Here is a 20,161-nt window from a genome sequence, read left to right on the forward strand (position 1 = left end):
CTGGTATTTATAGAACTTCCAGGGTGAAAGGCAACTTCTCTCTCATGATTGCGCAAATGGAACGGCTTTAATTCCTGACTGATGCGCCGAATATTTGTCACTGAAAAGCTGAATGTACTTGTTCATTAGCGGCTGTCAACTTAATTCGGATTCGACTGTCATCTGCTTTCTGCCCCATCGTGATTAATTATGTCTTTCCCCCAGATGCGCCGACCAAGTTGCAGCAATCCTTCTTGGGCAAATGTTTGCAAGCATAATCATTGAAAAGCCTTGCGGTAATGCTGCGATCGACCAATGATTTCCTATGATCGCAATTTTCGCCTTGTGTCAACGCATATTCTACATAAAAACATAAAAATCAACTGTTTCTATGCGCTAAACGCATGCGGCCGCAATATAATAAACTTAATGCTTTTTGGACGCAATTTAACATATTTTCTCAACGCAAGCCAACATTGTCTAAGAACTTAGCACTATGATAACGTGCATTTCTGCCTGTTATCAATTAGCAAACGCGTTAGACGATAAGGCGTCGATGTTAAACGATAGAGCTAAACGATGGGCACAGTAGTTAAGCGATAGGCTATACGCGAGATCGTGGAGAGCAAGATCGCTGAGAACGAGATCGTTTACTAAACGATTAAGCTACATGATTAGGCGTTAATGCTAAGTGATAGACGATTATAGTGAGAGACTCATTAAACGATGAAGCTAAGCAATGAAGTGCAAGAGTTGCACGATGGACTAAACGATAGAGCGGTGCTAAGGCTTGCATTACCCCAGACTGATGAGCTCATCTAGACAAATGGCTATACCAAGAGATGGTTAGACTTGAGTTAGTAAGAGCTGTACGAATTAAGTTTCATACAAATGAAGTCTTATGCATGAGGAAGAAAACTCAAGTAGGTGTGTGGCATGGAAGTAGATGAATGGTACAAACACTCCAAAGTAGGAGGTGTCTTACATTGAGACTTGGTAAAGATGATGAGGATCATTTTCTTTGGCCTATAAATACCACCACAAGATGTCTCTTTAAGTCATAAGCCAAATCCTCTTCAAAGAGCGTAAGGAAGAGTGTTAGAAAGTGGATTTAAAGGAGACCATGCGTCAGTCATGAAGTTCCAAGAGGAGGAGATGTTGTCGAACAGTAAAGTCTGGAAGAAGAAGGAAAAATTGAAGAAAATAAAGAAAATAAAAAGACTAAAAAAAGAAGGTGAATAACAAGATAAGACAAGGGAGGGCGAAATTAGAAATTAAAAAAAAAAATCAAAGATTGACTAGTCAACTCATCTATATTTGCAAATATTTTAAAGATGTAACATATTTTTAGATTTTTTCTCTTATTCTACTATGTATTACAAATAGCCTTAATAAATTTGAGATGTTATAATATTTTAATGATGAAATCTGATACTAAAGGACTAGAAGAAGGTATCTGGGTCAGTTTTTGAGAAAACTCGATGCTGAGGGACTAAAGGAAGGTATCTGGGTCCCCTAGTACCTAAGGTATGATGGTATCTAGGGCTTAATCACATGCACGTAGGGATTATTCGACGTTGGTTGTGTTGAGATTACTTCACACCAACTAAGGACTCGACATTGAGCGATTGAGCAAAGGGCTCTCCCTCAACTAAGGTTAGAGGATGATGGTTTCCAAACAAAGTAGATGTTATTCGATGTTTCCAAAGTTTTATAACATTTTCTAGAATGTTATACTTGATGCTAAAATTTGAAATATCGAAGTTTACAAAATTGATATTTGAGTATGATTGTGTTTGGAAACATGTTTTAAATGCCACTCACTGGGCGTTACTCATTCTTTTCCAGTCATACACTTTAACTCCAAGTAACTATCTACACCTTGGAGCCTAGTTGATCTGCCAGTTCACTACACAAAGGTCCAAAACTATAGGGATAATTAGATGGTTGAGTTTGTAAATTAATATGTGCATGTTAGGGATAAGGAGATATTTGGTTGATTGTCTGTCTTATCACTGATACACTAAGAGTGTGAGTGCCCAAAGGCAAAGAAGGACAATAGATGCCATAAGAGAGTTGGCACTCGTTGTCGTCACATTTCCTCCTAAGCTGGAAGGGTAATCTAGGGAGGGGTGTAACAAGGAACCTCTTGAGGTAGTCTCATTGAGCTAACACCTTCTCCACTATCTTCTTAAATCTTTCTTTTAATTGAACCTCCTCAATGCAATAAGATCAGCCTAGGTGACAAGTGCATCATGATCATGAGGTGGGTGTACCGATGTCTGATTCTCATTTTCTGCAACATTCTCAATGGGTAGGTTACGTCCACCCCTCCTACCACCCTTCCTTCCTCCATGACTACCCTTTCATGCACTTCGACGTGGCGACATTTTCTACCATTTACAATCAACCTCATTTAATTTCTCAGTCAAAGTAAACAATCTAATATCATCCTTAAAGAAAATAGGTAGGTTACGCAAATACAATTTTTAGGACACCTTAACTCCAAACATACCTAGCGAGGACGAAGGATTCGTAAATAGCCATAAGGTATACATAACCAAGACTTACATTGTAAGTTAATCTACAAAACCTAAAACTTAGACTCAGATACCAACCGTAACGACCCTTACCTTTCAAGTACTCAAGTACTCTTACAAGGGTAGTTTCTCATAATATACATTTAAAACCCAAATACTTTGACCATAAAATTTATTAAAACAATAAAGACAGTTTTTCCAAAACAAACTAGAAAATAAATAAATAACAAATAAGTTAAACCTTTGTTTCAAGTTCCTAAAATTGTTTGCAAAGAAATTAATCAAAATAATAAAATAAAATTTTATGTTCAATATTAAAATTTTCAAATAACTTTAAAAAAAAACATAGCCTAAGCGAAAGCGATTTGTTCTGTCCCCTTATGGCATAGTCACGGGCCCTTTCCTCACTCGCCAATCTGTTCCCACCCTTCCTGAAAAAAAACATAAATTAAGAAATGATGAATATAAAAATATTCAATAAGTGACTCTCTATTGGAGTCGTTTGGGTGATCTGTTAACCTAGCCTAACGATGGCATGATGTACATAATATAGCATAGCATAACATATCATGACATAGGTATTGCTCTCGTAGAACACCAAGATAGTCATGGGTGTGAACCCGTAGTAACATAAATCATAGAAATAGTAATGATCACATAGGGACACCGAATAATCATAAGTAGTGAATCCGAAGGCTCACTAACATAAGATGTACACAACCCAATAGGTGAGTTAATAGCTACCCAGCTACCCTTTAGCCTAGCATGCACACAACCGTCAAAGAGGCTGACATAAGTCATAGTTCATGGCTTTCTAATATATTCATAACGTGGCTTAAAAATTACATAGCTTAATAAGTCAATTTGTCAGCAAATTGCATACTTTTATGGTACCATCTAGATAACATTTTCATTTAATTTGAGTGTCCAACTCCCTCCAACTCAAAGGGAGTTCCAGTAGAAAATCACTTGCATCATACTTATTAACAAAGTTATCTTCTTCTTAGAACGGAATAATCTTGAATCAAACTCTTGATACAAACCAAAAATATGCTTAACTCCAAATTCAATCCAAAACAACCCCAAACACCCAAAATAGAACTTTGATTGACATACAAATCATAATAACAACAACCAATCACCTACCAAAATCGAATCCGGCGAAATCCGAGGTTGAGCGTCGATCAGAACGACGACGTGGGTAGAAAAGTGGCGGAACGACCGATTGGCTGCAGAGGGAAGTGCGATCTGGTGCGTCTGGCAGCGGCGGTCGTCGGTGGGTTCGTGTGCGGTAGGTCCCTGACGGTCGGTGGTGGACCGGAGGAAGGGCGGCGCGGTGAGGGCTGGCGACTATGGTTGGTTAAACGTGAAGAAGAAGATGGAGGGGGGTTCTCCAGCTGGGCTGAGCACGTGAAGGAGAAGAGGGGAAAATCTTTTTCTTTTTTCTTTTTTTTTAAAAAAAATTTTCTGCACGCGTCTGAAGGAGTACTTGATATATACACATATATTTCTTTTCCTCTTCCTTCAATAAAATAAATATATATATATATATATATACTTCATCCTTTCAATCATATCAATCCCAAATCTCTCACCTCAGCACACTTTTATTTAGTTTTCTCCCAAAAATTAAATCTATCAACTTAAATTCAAATAAAATCTAAATTTTAAATCTCCATACTAATTATTCACATTTCTTAAATTAAACCCCATATTCTCAAATCCTCTTGATTAAACTGAAACTCAATCCATATTTAAATTCCTTCAAATCTTTTATAAAATCAATCCAAATTAATTATCTTCTCCCACTATCTCAGATTTTGGTTTCAAATACCAAAAGTAAAATAAAATAAATTCTATAATTTGAGCTACTCATTTAGGAAATCTCATACAAATAACTTTAAATCCAGCAGACACAATTTACAACATCATCAATGGAGGCACCATGAATTACCTTGTTTGGGTCATACCAAATCGCCCAACAAACGACAGCCAAAATTTCCAATTCATCACAAGAGAAAATAGAGGTGAGAACTGGATCCACCTGTCGACAAAGCTTAGATAAAAAATCATCAAAGACGAGTGGGTAGTCAGATACTAGACACCAAATGTAGAAAGCACAAGGGACAGTGAAAGAGGACATGGTCAAAACATTCAGATCCTCTTTACTTGGGGTAAAAAGGTACAATTTTCAATCCTTTTTCCTGGGCATGATTCTTGGAGATTTAAACTTCCGATTTTAAGGAACTAGAGAATAAATATTTTATTTGCAACATTATTCTCATCTTAGCATGCAATAAAAAAAAAAAAAACAAAAAAAACAAAACTTAATTTACCTCATTCATTATATTTCAAACATAGATAATATTCCTTGATTTGACTAGTAAAATGTAGCCATATTCGAAATTATTTAGTACAAATCTACATTATATTATAAAGCTCCAAGTTGGAAAGCCTTGGTATAGGAATAGCAACCAAGGGGTTCAACTTCCTGGTGACAATTCCAAACGTCTCTTCCGAATCAAGCTTTGAACCTTCAGGCAATTCCCACTCAAAAGCATGCAACAATGATGCTAATATTAAAACCAACAACCTCTCAGCTAAAGGAATCCCTGCACATACCTTTTTACCTGACCCAAATGGACAAAACTTTATGTTATTGCCAGTGAAATCATAAGCGTTTCTAGTAAATTCATTCAAGAATCTCTCAGGCCAAAAGTTTAACGGGTTGTCCCAAACTTTAGGGTCTCTTTGGATGGCCCAAATGTTAAAGTAGATAGCTGAGTTCTTTGGGATAGTGTACCCTCCAAGGATGATTGTTTGGGTAGCTGTACGTGGCACTAAAAGAGATAAGGGTGGGTGTAAACGAAGTGTCTCTTTAACCACTGCATCTAAATAGTGTAATTTAGATAAGTGAAAATCTTCTACCATTTGGTTTAATCCCACAACTTTTGTTAATTCTTCTACGACTTTCTTCATTGTGTTTGGTTGTTGCATCAGCTCTGCTATTGCCCATTCGATCGTAGTAGCTGTCGTGTCTGTTCCTCCAATGATGATGTCCTATTTTCAAAATCAAACAAAACTAGTACAAAGAGAAATGTTCGTAGGCATAAAGGCGCATTATATAAAATATAAATTCAATCCAAAAGAGTAAAATGCAATTTGATAGCAATTAGAAAGAAAAAACCTCCCTCACCATCTATTTTCATCTCAATACATCTTTTTTTTTTGGAAATTCTTGTGCTCTAGACACAAAATTGCTTAAGGATTTGTATGCTTTAATTTATCCAAATAAATGATTTTTAAAAAGAGTTTAGGTAAATTATGTTTATTTCAATTATGTATAAGCGGTAATTCTCCTAATTAACATATTCCTCGTATTCTTTGTGATAGTCTTCCATTCACCTTTATAAAGATATACTGATTATTCAATTTAAGATTAACACATCAACATGATATCAGAGCCCATATATTATGGTGTTGCATAGTGGCCTTTTCCTAAAATCGTGGTAGTCACTCAAAAATGTTGCAGTCACTTAGGTTTGCAACCACTCACTTGTTCGTAGTTCACTCAGATCTAACTGCGGTTATTCATTTGTGGTCACCGTTGTGAATAAAATTGAATAGGTAGCCCACTTTTTAAAAATATTAGTAATTGACCTTCTGCTAACATCGTGGATGAGTGAAGTTACGGACTTGCACTTCCTTTAAATTTTTTCTTTCTTTTTTTCTTGTTTTCTTCTCTTCTTCTTCCTCTTATTCTCCAGGGATCAATTGGGCGGTTCTTTCAAATTCTTTATTTCTTTTGTTGTTCTTCTTTTGTTCTCTTTTTCTTCCTCTTGTTCTCCAACAAGCGACCAAATCAAATCCGGCGAGTCTACTCGAGTCTTTTTCTTCTATCCCACGTTTCAGTTTGTGTTACAAAACGAGATTGAGTGTCAAAGAGCGAGATGAGCAAGAATGGAGATAGGACAACGAGATCGAGTGAGATAGAGGAAAGCAATCATGAGAAAAAAAAGGAGATAGGACAACGGTGAAAGGTGAAAGGAAGCAAGATAGAGAAGATAAAGGGAGATCGAGAGCGAAGAGCGAGAAAGGTCATTCTGTGTGCGCACGAGGGTTTCATTTTAGTAATTCCACCTGAATTTGGCGTTAGCAAAAGGTAAAAAAAACCTTATTTTCAAAAAGCAAAACAAATCTCATTTTCTCCTAATTTGGATCATCCATACAAAAACTCCACCGTTGTGTGACTGTTTAGATCAGTTCATGTGACTATTTGTTTGTGGCTGTCATGTTTGGGTTTCCTCAAATTCTTTCGTGGTTGTCGTTCGTGGTTTTGCTTAGTTCTGCGTTCGTGGGTTCTAGATCTACTCTGAATCTGCTGCATATCTACTCTGAATTTCTTCTACTCTAGCACCATATCTACTCTGAGTCCTTTTGTGGCCAACGTCTGTCCTACTCTAGCTCTGTTAGTGACTTCTGGATCTACTCCGAGTCTTATCTAGATCGCACTACCTTGTCGATGACCTGCTAAGTTCGTGGGTATTTATTCCATTCGTATTTTTAGTTCTGCCATTCATGCTATGGGTCTCTTTTCGTGGAGCTATTTGTGTTTTCAGATCTACTGCCTACCAAACGCTCAGTTATATGCAGGGGTCTCAATTTTGTCTGATATAAGCATCACGATTTCATTTGCCATATTTAAGATGGTCAAACCGGCGTAGTTCATTCAAACAGGTTCAATCTGGCTTAGTCAAACCAGTTCAATTTGGTTCATATCGATTCAGTTTAGTTTGGTTCACTTATTTATTTGATTCAGCTATTTATTCACTGTTTCTGATGTAAAAAATCTACCAGTCTCTTCTCTACACATATTTCCAATTAAAAGGTCATAAATTTATTGATTGTTCTATAATTGAATATAAATATTGTCACAAAAGAGGTCATATTTTGGACATTTGTCCTATTCAATGCCTCCTCCTCTCAGTAGATCCACCACAACAAGGGACTTTTCTATAGTCGGTTCCTTCTCTGTTGTTGTTGCTACCTTCTCTACTAATGACTTTTTTTCTTCCTCAGTTCTCATTCAGTAATCTTCAATATTCATTAAACCAAGTAATCTCATTACATTCATCTACCCTTGCGATTACATTAGGTAATTCTTGACTTTTTGACATTGCTTGTTGTAATTATATGCCTTCTAATATCTTGCTTCTAGCATCCTCACTCCTACCTCATCACTTCCCTATATTCATGTTGCTAATGAAAATTGTATGTCAATTGTTTATCTTGGTATTTTTATCACACCCACCTTCAATTTTCCTTATACATAACATGTCCCTAATCTTAATTTCAATCTCGCTTTTGTTGGCCAATTATGTAACCTTTCCCTAACTGTTTGTTTTTCTCCTAATGGTATCATATTCAAGACCTAAAAACAGGATAGATAGTTGGTAGGGGCCACAAAGTGGGACAATTATTTAAGCACACATCTGTCAACTCTTTGGTTCTTCATCTATTTTTGCATCTTCGATGACTCTACCATCCATCAATGACATCTGCGTCTTGTTCATGCTTCGTTTGAGAATCTTCGTAAGTTAATACGAACTAACAATTTAAACAATGTTCCAAAATTTTCTCATTTGATTGTTTAAATTTTAAACTTGCAGACAATAACTTTGTCTTTCCTTCATTCATCCTCTTTATGTGATACACCTTTTGACTTAGTTCATTATGTTATCTGGAGATGTGTGCCCCCACTTCTACTATCAATGATTTTGTTATTTCATTTTGTTTATTGATGACCATTCACGTTTTACTTAGATATTTTTTTTTGAAAAGTCATTCTGCCTTTGATAACACCGAAAATGTGTTATCTTGCTCCGCTTCATTTAGGGTTGTTCCTAAATTTTACTTGCTCCACTTAATTCAGGGTTGTTCCTAAATTTTACATGTTTATTTGATGATTTTATAGGTTTTGGGCATCTTAGAGGTAGAGTCGGGTATTAGTGACGAAATGGAGCTAAAACAGGCGATAAGGAGCTTAATTGCACCAATCGGGAAGGAAGAGCTGCAAATGACGGTTTTCCCTCTACATGCATGGAGCCATGCTCAACCCTGAAAAGGGAGAATGCCTCAATTTCATGCAAAGCACACAGCGCTGCAGTGCTACCTAAGGCAACGCTGCAACGCTTCAAAGTTTGAATGCATGTTGTTTCTGTCAACATCGTGGCTCTATAGACTACCACTACGACACCATCCCGATTATTATCTAAACAACTTCAGCTGCCTAGGTTAAATATTATAGCTTGTGAGATTTTGATCATTATCTAAAATTCCATTGATTTGTCTTTGGATTCTTTTTCAGTCTTCGAATGCTTATGATTACATTTCTGCTTTGAGGTTGTATGATCATTAGCTAGGCATTGAATTGCAATACATGACATATGATTATGATGCAATCTAAAGTAACAAAAGGTTAGGTTAACTTGTGAATCGATAATAGTAAGCATTGTACTAATCAACGTTGGAAGAATTATGTTGAATATTGATTAAGGCTTTTCCTAGTTGTTATTTACCTTAACGTAATTCTAATTCGTAATGTGGTTAGTTAAATCAGTTAGAATGTTTTTCATCTAGTTTAATTGGCTAATTAGATAATTTGGACTCTCACGTAGCTTTTCTAGGTGAGTTGGCTAAGGTTAAATGATATAAGAATTAACCTATGGACCTATATGAAGGAACCGTGAGGTCTATTATCGGTCTCAATTCCCAATTTTCATAGAATAAATTTTACAGGACAACAATTATGCAAATTACATAAATTTTACAGAATGCAAATTGAAAAGAATTAGGAAAGAGTTAGAATTTGACTTATCCTTAAAGAATAACTTCTTCACAAATCTCCTCCTCGATCGGTCATGAAAATTCAAAAAACTAGCAATCCAAGATGGCCACCACCACAAAATTACCAAGGCATTCTCCTTTCACAAGAGTTTTCTGGGCTTTGTGTTAATTTTTGAAAGCGTGGGATAGAACAAGTTTTTACTGTAGAGAAAATTCTTAGGAGAAGCCAAAAATGTTCCGTGTTAATTTGAAAAACACAAAATCTCCTAACCATTCCACATTCTACTATCATTTTTAAGAGAGATATGTGGAGGGAGTTACATAACTCCCTCCAGTTTTAGTTTGAAATTAAATAAAACATTTTTAATTTAATAATATTATAATGTAATTATATGATAACCAACTTATCATATAATATACATTATATTAAATATCATATGTAATATAACATTTGTAATCAATGGTTTATATTATATTATATATAATATAACCTATAGTTTACAAAATCTCTAAATTAATCATGGTATTTAATATAAATCAAATTTATACTAAATTTAATTATATGAATCCATTTCACATAATTAATATTTGAATCATATTCAAATATTTAGTTCCTCTCAAATAAACTTTATTTTATAATGTATCAAATACATTATATTAATTATATAGTATATAATTAATTTGAATTAATTATATCAATATAATTAATTCTCTCAATTAATTTGAACAATTCAAATTAACCAAAAATTAATTTTGATTCTCAATTATCCTAGTTGAGCTAACGAGGGGACCTTATGGACTTGTAGAATGAAGCTCCAATGGTACTTAAATAATTAATTAAACTCCTTTATTAAATTACTAAATGTCCACTAACTGTCGATCACTCCACTAAAGATTGACAGCTGCACTATTCGCACTACATATATATTTCTATATCAATTGGATATAACCAGTCAACAGCACGATGACCCTTCACAAATTATTCGTAAATACAACAAGGTCAAAATTATTTTGCCCCTATAGTTACATCTAACTTCTTAAATACAACTGATCCCTTTAATGAACAATAAGTAACTATTACCAAATCCCTCTCGGACCAAGGGAGGGTGTAACACCATATTGTTCAAACCCTAGAAGCAGGGAGCAATTTATCTACTTACCCTACATTAGGGAAGAAGTGAATTCATTTTATGTAGTTGTGTTCCCAACTCCCCAATCAGACGAATCCCCAAAATGGTAAGTTTATTAAGTTAGTGATCTGGCCACTCTCACTCATATAAATCAAAGGACCACCTTCATAGGTACAAGTTTACAACTCATTCAGAATTCAGGTCATGTCACCTATGATTATCCTGGTGAAATGTAAGTCTCTATTATTAATGATGTTATATAAAGAGACTATTCATTTTATGGTCCAGTCTTATACAAACCCTTTTGTATAGAATATCCCCACTCACATGTCTCCACATGAATGATCGGGATCAGATCATTTGTAGCACTTTACAACAATTGTAACATCTACAAAGCGGGTCGTATTCGTAGTGTCACAAGGATAAGGTATCCAGTCTTATCCATCTACTATAGACTATTTAGGTTATCACTTAAATATGATCCCCCTATATTTTTCTACATACATGTTTAAGCTACAAAAGATATTCTTGGATCTTAGTTTATTTGTTTTGTAGGTTAATGCTACTAAATGAATAAAATATCTTATATTTTATTAAATAAATAAATCATTTGTACATTACAATTACAAACTACAGGAGGCACGAGATTTAAGGTATCAACCTCAAGACTACGATTAAGTTGCAATTGAGGAATTGATTCAGATGCCTAAGCTAGATAGTTTAATAATCGAATTTTATCACTTTCTTTTATTTTCATGCAATTTACTTTCTTGCGAACCAGATCAATCTCAAAACCCCTGTTCTTTGGTTACTTTGGACTATAAGCAGTATAATAGAGAACTTCTTCGGTTCTTTAAGATCCACCCTATTAGGATTGGTGTCCTAATTCTCCCGGTAGTCTCGTAGTTTGTAAACATTTTGTACACACATTGTTATTAATAAAATAATTGTTATTTTATTTACATTTACTCAAATCCAATAAACTAAGATCCATGGTTATTTCATGTAACTTAAGTATGTATGTGAGACATACAAGTGAATCATGCCTTAAGTAATAACTTAAATGTCTGTGGTATAAGGATAAAGGAGTGGTACCTTATCTTGGTGACACTATGAATATGACCCGCTTTGTAGATGTTACAAGTGTTGTAAAGTGCTACAGATGGTCTGATCCTGACCATTCATGTGGAGACATGCAAGCGGGGGTATCCTATATAAAGAGCTTGTATAAGACCGGACCACGAGATGATTAGTCTCTTTATATATTGTCGTTGATAATTGAGACTTACATTTCACTAAAATGACCATAGGTGACATGACCTTAATCCTGTATGAGTTGGAAACTCCTGCCTATGAGGGCGGTCCTTTGATTAGTATGGGTGAAAGTGGCCAGATTGCCAACTCAACAAGCCTACCTTTTTGGGATTTGTCTGATTGGGGAGTTGGGAACTCAGCTACACAAGATGAAATTCACTCCTTCTTAGAAGCAGGGATAAGTAGATAAATTGCTCCCTTAAGGGCTGATTCCAGGTCTTGAACATAGTGGCCACACCTCTCTTTGGAAGAGACGACTCAGTCATAACATGACTATGACTATTGTTCATTAGAGAAATCAGTGGTACTTAAGGAGTTAGATGTAACTACAGGTGCAAAACGGTAAAATAGTCTAATTGTACTTACAAGCGATTTGTGAAGGGTTATCGCAATGTTGATTGGTCATATGGATACAGAATTATATCTGTAGTGCGAAGCAGCTGTCGGTCTTTAGTGGAGTGACCAATAGTTAACGGACGGTGGATCTCGTGACTAAAGAGTTTAGTTAGTTATTCATGTACCATTAGAGCTTCAAGCTATAGGTCCATGAGATCCCCTTGGTAGCTCAATGGATTCAAGTTGATAATCAGATTTCGGGTTGATTTGAAGTGTTCAAATTAACACGAGGAAATTCAATTATATGTGATATAATTGATATGATGTATTAGATACATTAACTGGAGGAATTAATATAAATATGATTTATATTAAATACTATAAAATAGAAAAAGAACTATAGTTTATATGTTTCATATGATAAAATATTAAAACTATAGGTTATAAATATAATATGATAAGTTGGTTATCATATATATTTATAATATATTAATTATATGATAATTAATTATTTTTCTCTAATAATCGTTTTGAGTGGGAGGTTATTGGAAGTTTTATGGTAACCGTGAGATTAAAAGGAAAATTGTTTTCCAAAATTAGAAGTTGATTCATTCGGGAAATTCTCACGGAAAAGGCTATCAAGTAAAAAGAGTTTTTACTAAGTGAGCATAAACGATCGAGTTAAGAGTTGACTATACGGTAGTTACTCATTGATTGTTGCTACACGGTCGAGTAGCAAAAGTCTATACGATAGGCTTCATCTTCTAAACGATCGAGTACATCGTCTGTGTGATAGACAGTCTCCATCTTCCACTTACTCGATCGTCTACTCCATCATATACCTCCTGTCTTCCTCAATCAAAGATCATACAGAGCCCACAATTTCTGGATTCTCACACTGAGAATAACAAGGAACACTTGTGGTGGTCTTCTAAATCAGTTCGAGGATCGAGTTGGACTCGATTGGGTTCGAGGTGCATTCAGACGTTTGTGGAGGTTGTATTCTGTTCGCTACGTTCGAGTGCTATTTTGGACACATTGAAAACTGATTGAGGGTACTTGAAGAATAATTCTTCAAAAGTACACATACTCTATTCCTTGTATTTTCTTGTAGCATGTTGTAATTTCGATTTATGCATAATCTGTTCGTTTCCGTTTAAGACTGTAATTGTTGTGTTTATTCTGAATGGGATTTAGAACGATCCACTTCCGCTGCTCATGGAGATCTCTGTTTTAGATTTTCTTCACACCCGTGCTACTACTACTACATATTTGGTAGAAACGATTATTTATTTGGTTCAAAATTAGGCGATAAATTTCGTCGGACAACCTTAACTCAAGTTTATATTGATTTTTCCAATGTATTCCAAACTCAATTTTCTTGAAGTTTTGGTTGTGTTTGTTTTGTCCCCCTTTAACCTTATGAACATACTAAAATTGAACCACATGCTGGCCTATACTGTTTTTTAGGCTATGAAACTAAACTCGGGCTTTCGTTGTTGGAATCCTATCTCGAAACAATTACGCATCTCTCGCCATGTTACCTTTTGCGAACATAGTATGTTTTTCAGTCTTTCCTCCTTCCACACTTCTCTCACTAGTTCCCAACCTTTTTTATTGATCTCTCTCTAGCTTGTTTCCCTTGTCTGGCCCTCCATCAGTCCCTGAGCCTGATCACCTGGTACCTGGGTTTGATTTCCTAAACTTGCCATTGATTTTTTATGTTCTACCCTCATCTCTTGACTCACTGCATCTCCTTGAGCTTGATCACTCTGCTTCTATATTTGCTCTCCCAAATCTGACACATGTCTCTATTGCTGAATCTAAGCTTGCTTCTATCCCTTCAGCCAGACATTCCACTCGGGTAAAGAAAACCTCCTTATCATCTCCAAGACTATCATCTTTTTTCCATTACCATGTCTTTGATTGAACCTTTTATCCCCTCGCTATTGATTCCTAATGTTCTACCCCTATCTCCTGACCCTCTACATCTCATTGAGCTTGATCACCAGACTTTTATATTTGCTCTCCCAGTTTGCTGAATCTAGACTTGCTTCTATCCCCTCAGCCAATCGCTCCACTCGGGTAAAAAAAAAAAAAAAAACATCCTCATCATCTCCAAGACTATAATGTTTTTTCCACTACCATGTCTTTGATTGAACCTTCAGACCAATCCTGACCATCTTAGCAGCAAACAATAAAATGAGGAACTTCAGATTTTAAAAAAGACTATTACATGGGATTATGTGGATCTACCTCTTGGAAAAAGACCTATTGCCTGTAAGTGGATTTATTAAATTAAAACTCATTCTGATGGTTTTATCGAACGTTATAAGGTTCGTATTGTTGTAAAAAGTTATTCACGGATATATGATATTGATTATGAAGAGACATTTGCTCTAGTCCCTCAAATGACACGTGTTTGTAGTTTCTTAGCTATTACAACTGTCAAATAGTACCCCTTTTTCAGATGGACATTTAAAAATGTATTTCTTATTGACACACTATTGAAGGAGATGTATATGAAACTACCACCTGGTACTTCTCATCCATTGCTAGAAAGTTTGTCTTCTGCATCGAGTCTTATGCGATCTGAAGAAAGCTCATAAGTTTGTGATGTTTAGTTTCACCATAACTCAACTATACTTTACTTCCAACCCCCAAGATACAGCTTACATGTTTAACTCCTTAGAGTGTTTTTTTTTTCTTCTCTTAATATTGATGACATGATTTAGAAGTGATGACCGACCCCCATGCCATGTTTGATTTACATTGTTACCTTAAAAATACTTTAAAATGAAAGATTTGGGACCATTCATTTATTTTCTTGGTCCTGAGATCTCCTCTTTCTCTGATGGGTGTTATTTGTCTCAAGTAAAATATGCCTCTAATTTTCTAGCCTGATTTGGGATTACTAACTTTAACAAATCATTAACACCTCTGGATCCAAATATTTGCTACTCTTTTCAAGGGGTGTGCCTCTCAATGATGTCATCCTATACCAACATTTTGTAAGCAGTCTTATTTGTTTGACTATCACTCACCCATATATCTTATATTGTTCATGTTGTTAGACATTTCATGACTACTCCTCAGACTATACACTTTACCGTTTTACTTCACATTTTTCGGTATATCAAAAGTACTCTTGGTCATGGACTTTTGTTTTTGTCTCAATCATCTTTGATGTTATCTGGTTATTCTGATGTTGACTGGGTTGATAATATTATTGATCTTCATTCTACCTCGAGTTATTGTTTCTACTTAGGCGATTTCCTTATTTAACAGACTATTGTTTCACGTACTAGTATAGAATTTTAATATCGTGCACTTCTTAATGCTACTTCTGAGTTATTGTGTCTTTATTGGCTTCTTGCTGATATGGGTGTTCCTTAACAGTCTACTACTATACTTCACTATGACAACCATATTGACATCCAGATTGTTTCCAATGATGTATTCCATGAACATACTGAGCATATTGAAAATGACTGTAACTTTGTTCGTCATAATATTTTGAACAACACTCTCCTCTTATGATCCATTGCCACTACAGAACAACCAGCTGCTATTTTCATTAAAGATTTGTCACCTGGTCGTTTCACTCAGTTACTTCAAAAACCAAAGTTGGCCACCACTCTACCAGCTTGAGTTTGAGAGGGGTGTTAATGTAAATTATATTTATTTCAATTATGTATGAGCTATAATTCTCCTAATTAGCTCTTTCCTTTCTTGTAGTTTACATAAGTTAGACCACGTTTGATAATAATTTAGATTTCGTTTGCTAACCATTTAAATTTTATTTTTCATTTTTTAAAAATTAAGCCCATAAACACCACTTTCATATACTCGTTTCTCTATTGTCAATATTTTGGGAGTGCTTTAAAAACCCAAGTCACATTTTGAAAACTAAAAAAAGTAGTTTTTAATTTTTTTTTTTTAGAAATTGGCTATGAATTCAAATACTTGTGTAGGAAATAAAAAAACCATGAGTAAAAAATTATGAGAAAACATGCATAATTTTCAAAAACTAAATAGTTACCAAACGAAATCTTAAGCCTCATTTGGTAATAATTTTGTTTATTATTTTTTTAAAAATTAAACCTATGGATGCTACTTTCACCTCCAAATTTCTTCATTTGTTATCTACTTTTTACTTGATGGTTTAAAAAACCAAGTCGAATTTTGAGAACTAAAAAAAGTTGTTTTTGTTTTTAGAAGTTAGTTAAGAATTCAACCATTGTACTTAAGAAAAATGCAAATCATTGTTAACAATGTGGATAAAATAGACTTAATTTTCAAAAACAAAATAAAAAACCAAATGATTATCAAACAAGGGCTTAGTTTTTAGTTTTTTGTGTTTTCAAAAATTAAGCTTAAGCACTTTCTCTACCCATGATTTGTTTGTTTTGTTATATCTTAGGAGTATATTAAAAATTCCATGTCAAGTTTTAAAAACTAGAAAAAAATATTATTTTTTAAAATACGTTAGTGTTTGGAAAATTTTCACAAATAGAAAAATGTCAAACTATTTATAGAAATAGCATAAAAAAAAAAACACTGATAGACACTAATAGACTTCTTATTAATGTCTATCATCAGTTTATGTTGCTACAGTATCAATGATAAATTTTTATCAATTTTCATTACTGATAGACACTATTTAGACTTCTGTCAACCTCTATCAATGATAGACTTCTATCAGCCTCTTTCATCCTTTATCAAAGAAGATTAGAATTTGTTATTTTGCATAATTAATTTCCCTTATTTTTCTATTTTTGAAAATTTTCCTTTATTGTTTTATAAATTTGGATTAAAATTATAAGTTCAGTTAGAAAACTATGATTAGAGGTGGTAAGAAACTGAGTTTAACTTTCAAAAACTAAATGTTTATTAAAAGGCATTAGATGGTGTTTGGCTCAACCAGTAGGAATGGGAAGTGTGTAGTTGTCAACTTCATTTCTTTTTTGGCTCAAAGAATTGGTGAATCTCACTACTAAAAAACATCAATTTTATATGCATTATTAACTCTTTACATCATAAACTCCAAGAATTCACAACTTTATCCCTCGTCCCAACCATGAGAGGACTTTGTAATTCCTTTTTGTTTATTTCACTTTTCTTATCAAGAATCCATTTATTGTTAGTTAATTCTCTAAATCTGAGTGGTTGCCATTTAAAAGGCATTTACAAATCATTTAAGAGAGAGAAAAAGAAAGGCATATTCCAAGTGAAAAGATGCATATTCGAATGGGAACGAAATGATCATTCATTAAGAAAGAAAATGCAGAAAGCATACCATAAGCAAGCCCTTAAGTTGGTTATCAGTAATGGACTCTGAACTATCCTCGCTGTCCTTGAACTCCAACAGACACTGCAAAAATCCTCTCCTTTCCACCCCATGTCCTCCCATCTTCCTCTGTTCTTCAATGGCAGAATTCAGAATCTCATAAAAAACATTCATCACCTTCTTCATCTTCCTCGCAATTCCCTGCAAATCAAACCGACCCAACACCGGAAAAAGATCCGACAAATTCGGAGTTCCAACCAATATCATCAGTTCATCCACCACTTCCCTGAACTTAGCTTCCAAATCAGCCTCATCCATTCCGATCAGCCCCCCAGAGCCGCCCCACGTCATGGCCATAACCGATTTCACAGTCGCGAAGAAACCCAGTTTGCCGATATTAATTGGGCTTCCGGCCGATTCGAACGCACCTTTAATCACTTTTCTCACTTCTTTTCTTCGCAAAGAATAGGACGCATCCAGATTTGATTTGCTAAGCATTTTGCGGGTGAAGATTTTTCTCAGCTTTTTCCAATCGCCTTCGTCCTGGCTGAACAGAATATCGGCTCCGCCGTAGGTGGCAAGAAGAGCGCTGATGGTGGAATCTCGGTTGTCCAAGACGGTTTCTTGGTGGTGGAGGGCTTCATTGACAGAGGAAGGGGAGCTGAGAACGACGCAGAGCTTGGTTCCAAGGCGGAGCTTGAAAATTGGGCCGTAGATTTGGGCCAAATCGGCGAAGGTGTGGTGAAGATTTCCGGATAAAAATGGAAGGTATCCGACCAGCGGCAGGCCACGGGGGCCTGGAGGCAAAGAGGGACGCCGGAATTTGGGTCGGAGCCATAACAGAGCAAAAACAAAGACGAAGATCAAAAGAACGGCGGTTGAAGTTTGTTTGTCTCCGTTGGAATAATCTACGGACCAAAATGAGAAGACGAAGGGAGCTGAGACTGCCATACCAATTACTGATGGGAGGCTTTCTCAAATGAATAATTCAAGCGAAAATATCTTGACACGATTTCACTATTAACACCCTTTATTATATTTTTCTTTAAAAGTAAAAGAAAATAAAATAAAACAAACCCGTACACGTTCCTCTCTCTCTCTCTCTATATATTTTTAATAAGTAATATAATTATATAATAATAAGAGTGATCCCACACAGCTGGGATCAAGGCACCATCGCAAACAAACCACCTAAATAAACAGTGCACAAATGAAACAAACATAACCATAATAAAAAGACACTCAAAAGGAAAACAAACAAACCAATTAGAAGAAAAAAAACCCACAAGTCGAGGAACACATAAAAAACAAAGTGTCCAAGAGAAAACTAAAGGCAAATAAAATAAAGGAGCAAGAGAAAACCCTAAAGTTCAATCCACCAAGAAGCAGAACGTGCACGAACCATAGAGACAATAAGCTGAAACAAGGTATATGCCATTCTCAAACGCCCTCATGCAACCGACGATTCCTCTCCTACCAAATAAAGTAAATTGATGCACACTAGAAGACTCAAAATAACTTACTTCGCACACCCTTACCAGCCTCCACCTGACATACCCAACACAACTCCACATCCCACCCAGGAACCCGATGAGACGAATCCAATAGAGGCACCACACCCTCCCAAATCTCCTTTCCAAACACAGTAAAAAAACAAATGATTCTGAGACTCAACTCTACCCATACAAAATAGATAGGCAACATCAACCGACTGATTCCACCTCCTCAATCAATCCCGAGTACCTAATCTATCCTTCATCGTCAACAAGGCACAAAAAGAATGTCTCGGGATATTACCTCAGACCAAACTAGACTAGCCCAAAACACCTTAGGATGCAAACTCTCCCACGCACTAGCAATAAAGAAAAGTCCATTACCACTCGGAACCCAAACTCAACTATCCTCCACATTCACCCTCACACCACATGCTGAACCAAACCCCACAATTCAAGAAATTTTTCTGAAATTGAAGGCGAATACCAATAACTATCAAGGGATAAGAAGTCTAACAGTGAGGACTGCTACTATCCTACCAAACGACAAATAATTTATATAGATATTTTCATACGAGCAATACTGTTTTTGTGGCTAGAAAAATGTAAAATAATTATTAAATTTGTTTGAGCCGCCCAAACATTTGCCGTTTTCGCCAATTTTGTCTTTTCTTTTTCTTCTTTATTATCGTTGTCTTCATTTTCTCTCGTCTTTTTCTACTTTTGAGTACATATATTTCAAAATCATCTAATCTACCATTATATATAGATAATTGTCTCCTCACAATTGCTCATACAGTTTTGGCATCTTTTAAGGATGGTTCTTATGAAAAGATGTCTTTTTAGCTGATATTCTCCCTTTCATCTATGATGAAAAAGTGAGGATAACTGAATTTGGTGGTTGTTTGGTTTTCTTTCGCCTAAAGAAAATACGAAGGATAATTTCAATAAGTAACATTTTTGGTTAATAATATAATGAAGTATATAACAACATTTTAACATAATTATAAATCTAGCAAGATCTATCCGTGATAAACTCTATCATTGATAAATTTTAAGATTTGGATATAAGTTTTGCTATGTCTACAAATTCTTTTATATTATACTATATCTGTTAATACTTTAGGTTTTATTAATATATTTGTAATTGTCCCTCATATATATAACACTTTTCCCCTTGTTTGTTTAATAAATCTCTAACAATATCAATATTGTTTTCAATTTTATTTTTTT

General features: G+C 35.1%; 1 protein-coding gene and 1 long non-coding RNA gene across 2 annotated transcripts; one reads left to right on the plus strand and one right to left on the minus strand.

The window, feature by feature from the left end:
- Window positions 1-4,842: 4,842 nt before the first annotated feature.
- LOC120092748 (carnosic acid synthase-like) lies at window positions 4,843-19,437 on the minus strand. The gene is made up of 2 exons (XM_039050933.2): window positions 17,445-19,437; window positions 4,843-5,579 (listed from the first exon to the last, which is right to left on the minus strand). The coding sequence occupies exons 1-2, from the start codon at window positions 18,384-18,386 to the stop codon at window positions 4,941-4,943; spliced, it is 1,581 nt and encodes a 526-aa protein (XP_038906861.1). The 5' UTR covers window positions 18,387-19,437; the 3' UTR covers window positions 4,843-4,940.
- On the plus strand, window positions 5,571-8,885 carry LOC120092749 (uncharacterized). The gene is made up of 2 exons (XR_005486141.2): window positions 5,571-8,111; window positions 8,494-8,885. It is a non-coding gene; the product is annotated as an uncharacterized LOC120092749 (long non-coding RNA).
- Window positions 19,438-20,161: the final 724 nt, after the last annotated feature.

Source organism: Benincasa hispida, chromosome 12, assembly GCF_027475165.1.
Source record: "Benincasa hispida cultivar pf3 chromosome 12, pf3_genome.v1.1, whole genome shotgun sequence".
NCBI lineage: Eukaryota > Viridiplantae > Streptophyta > Magnoliopsida > Cucurbitales > Cucurbitaceae > Benincasa > Benincasa hispida.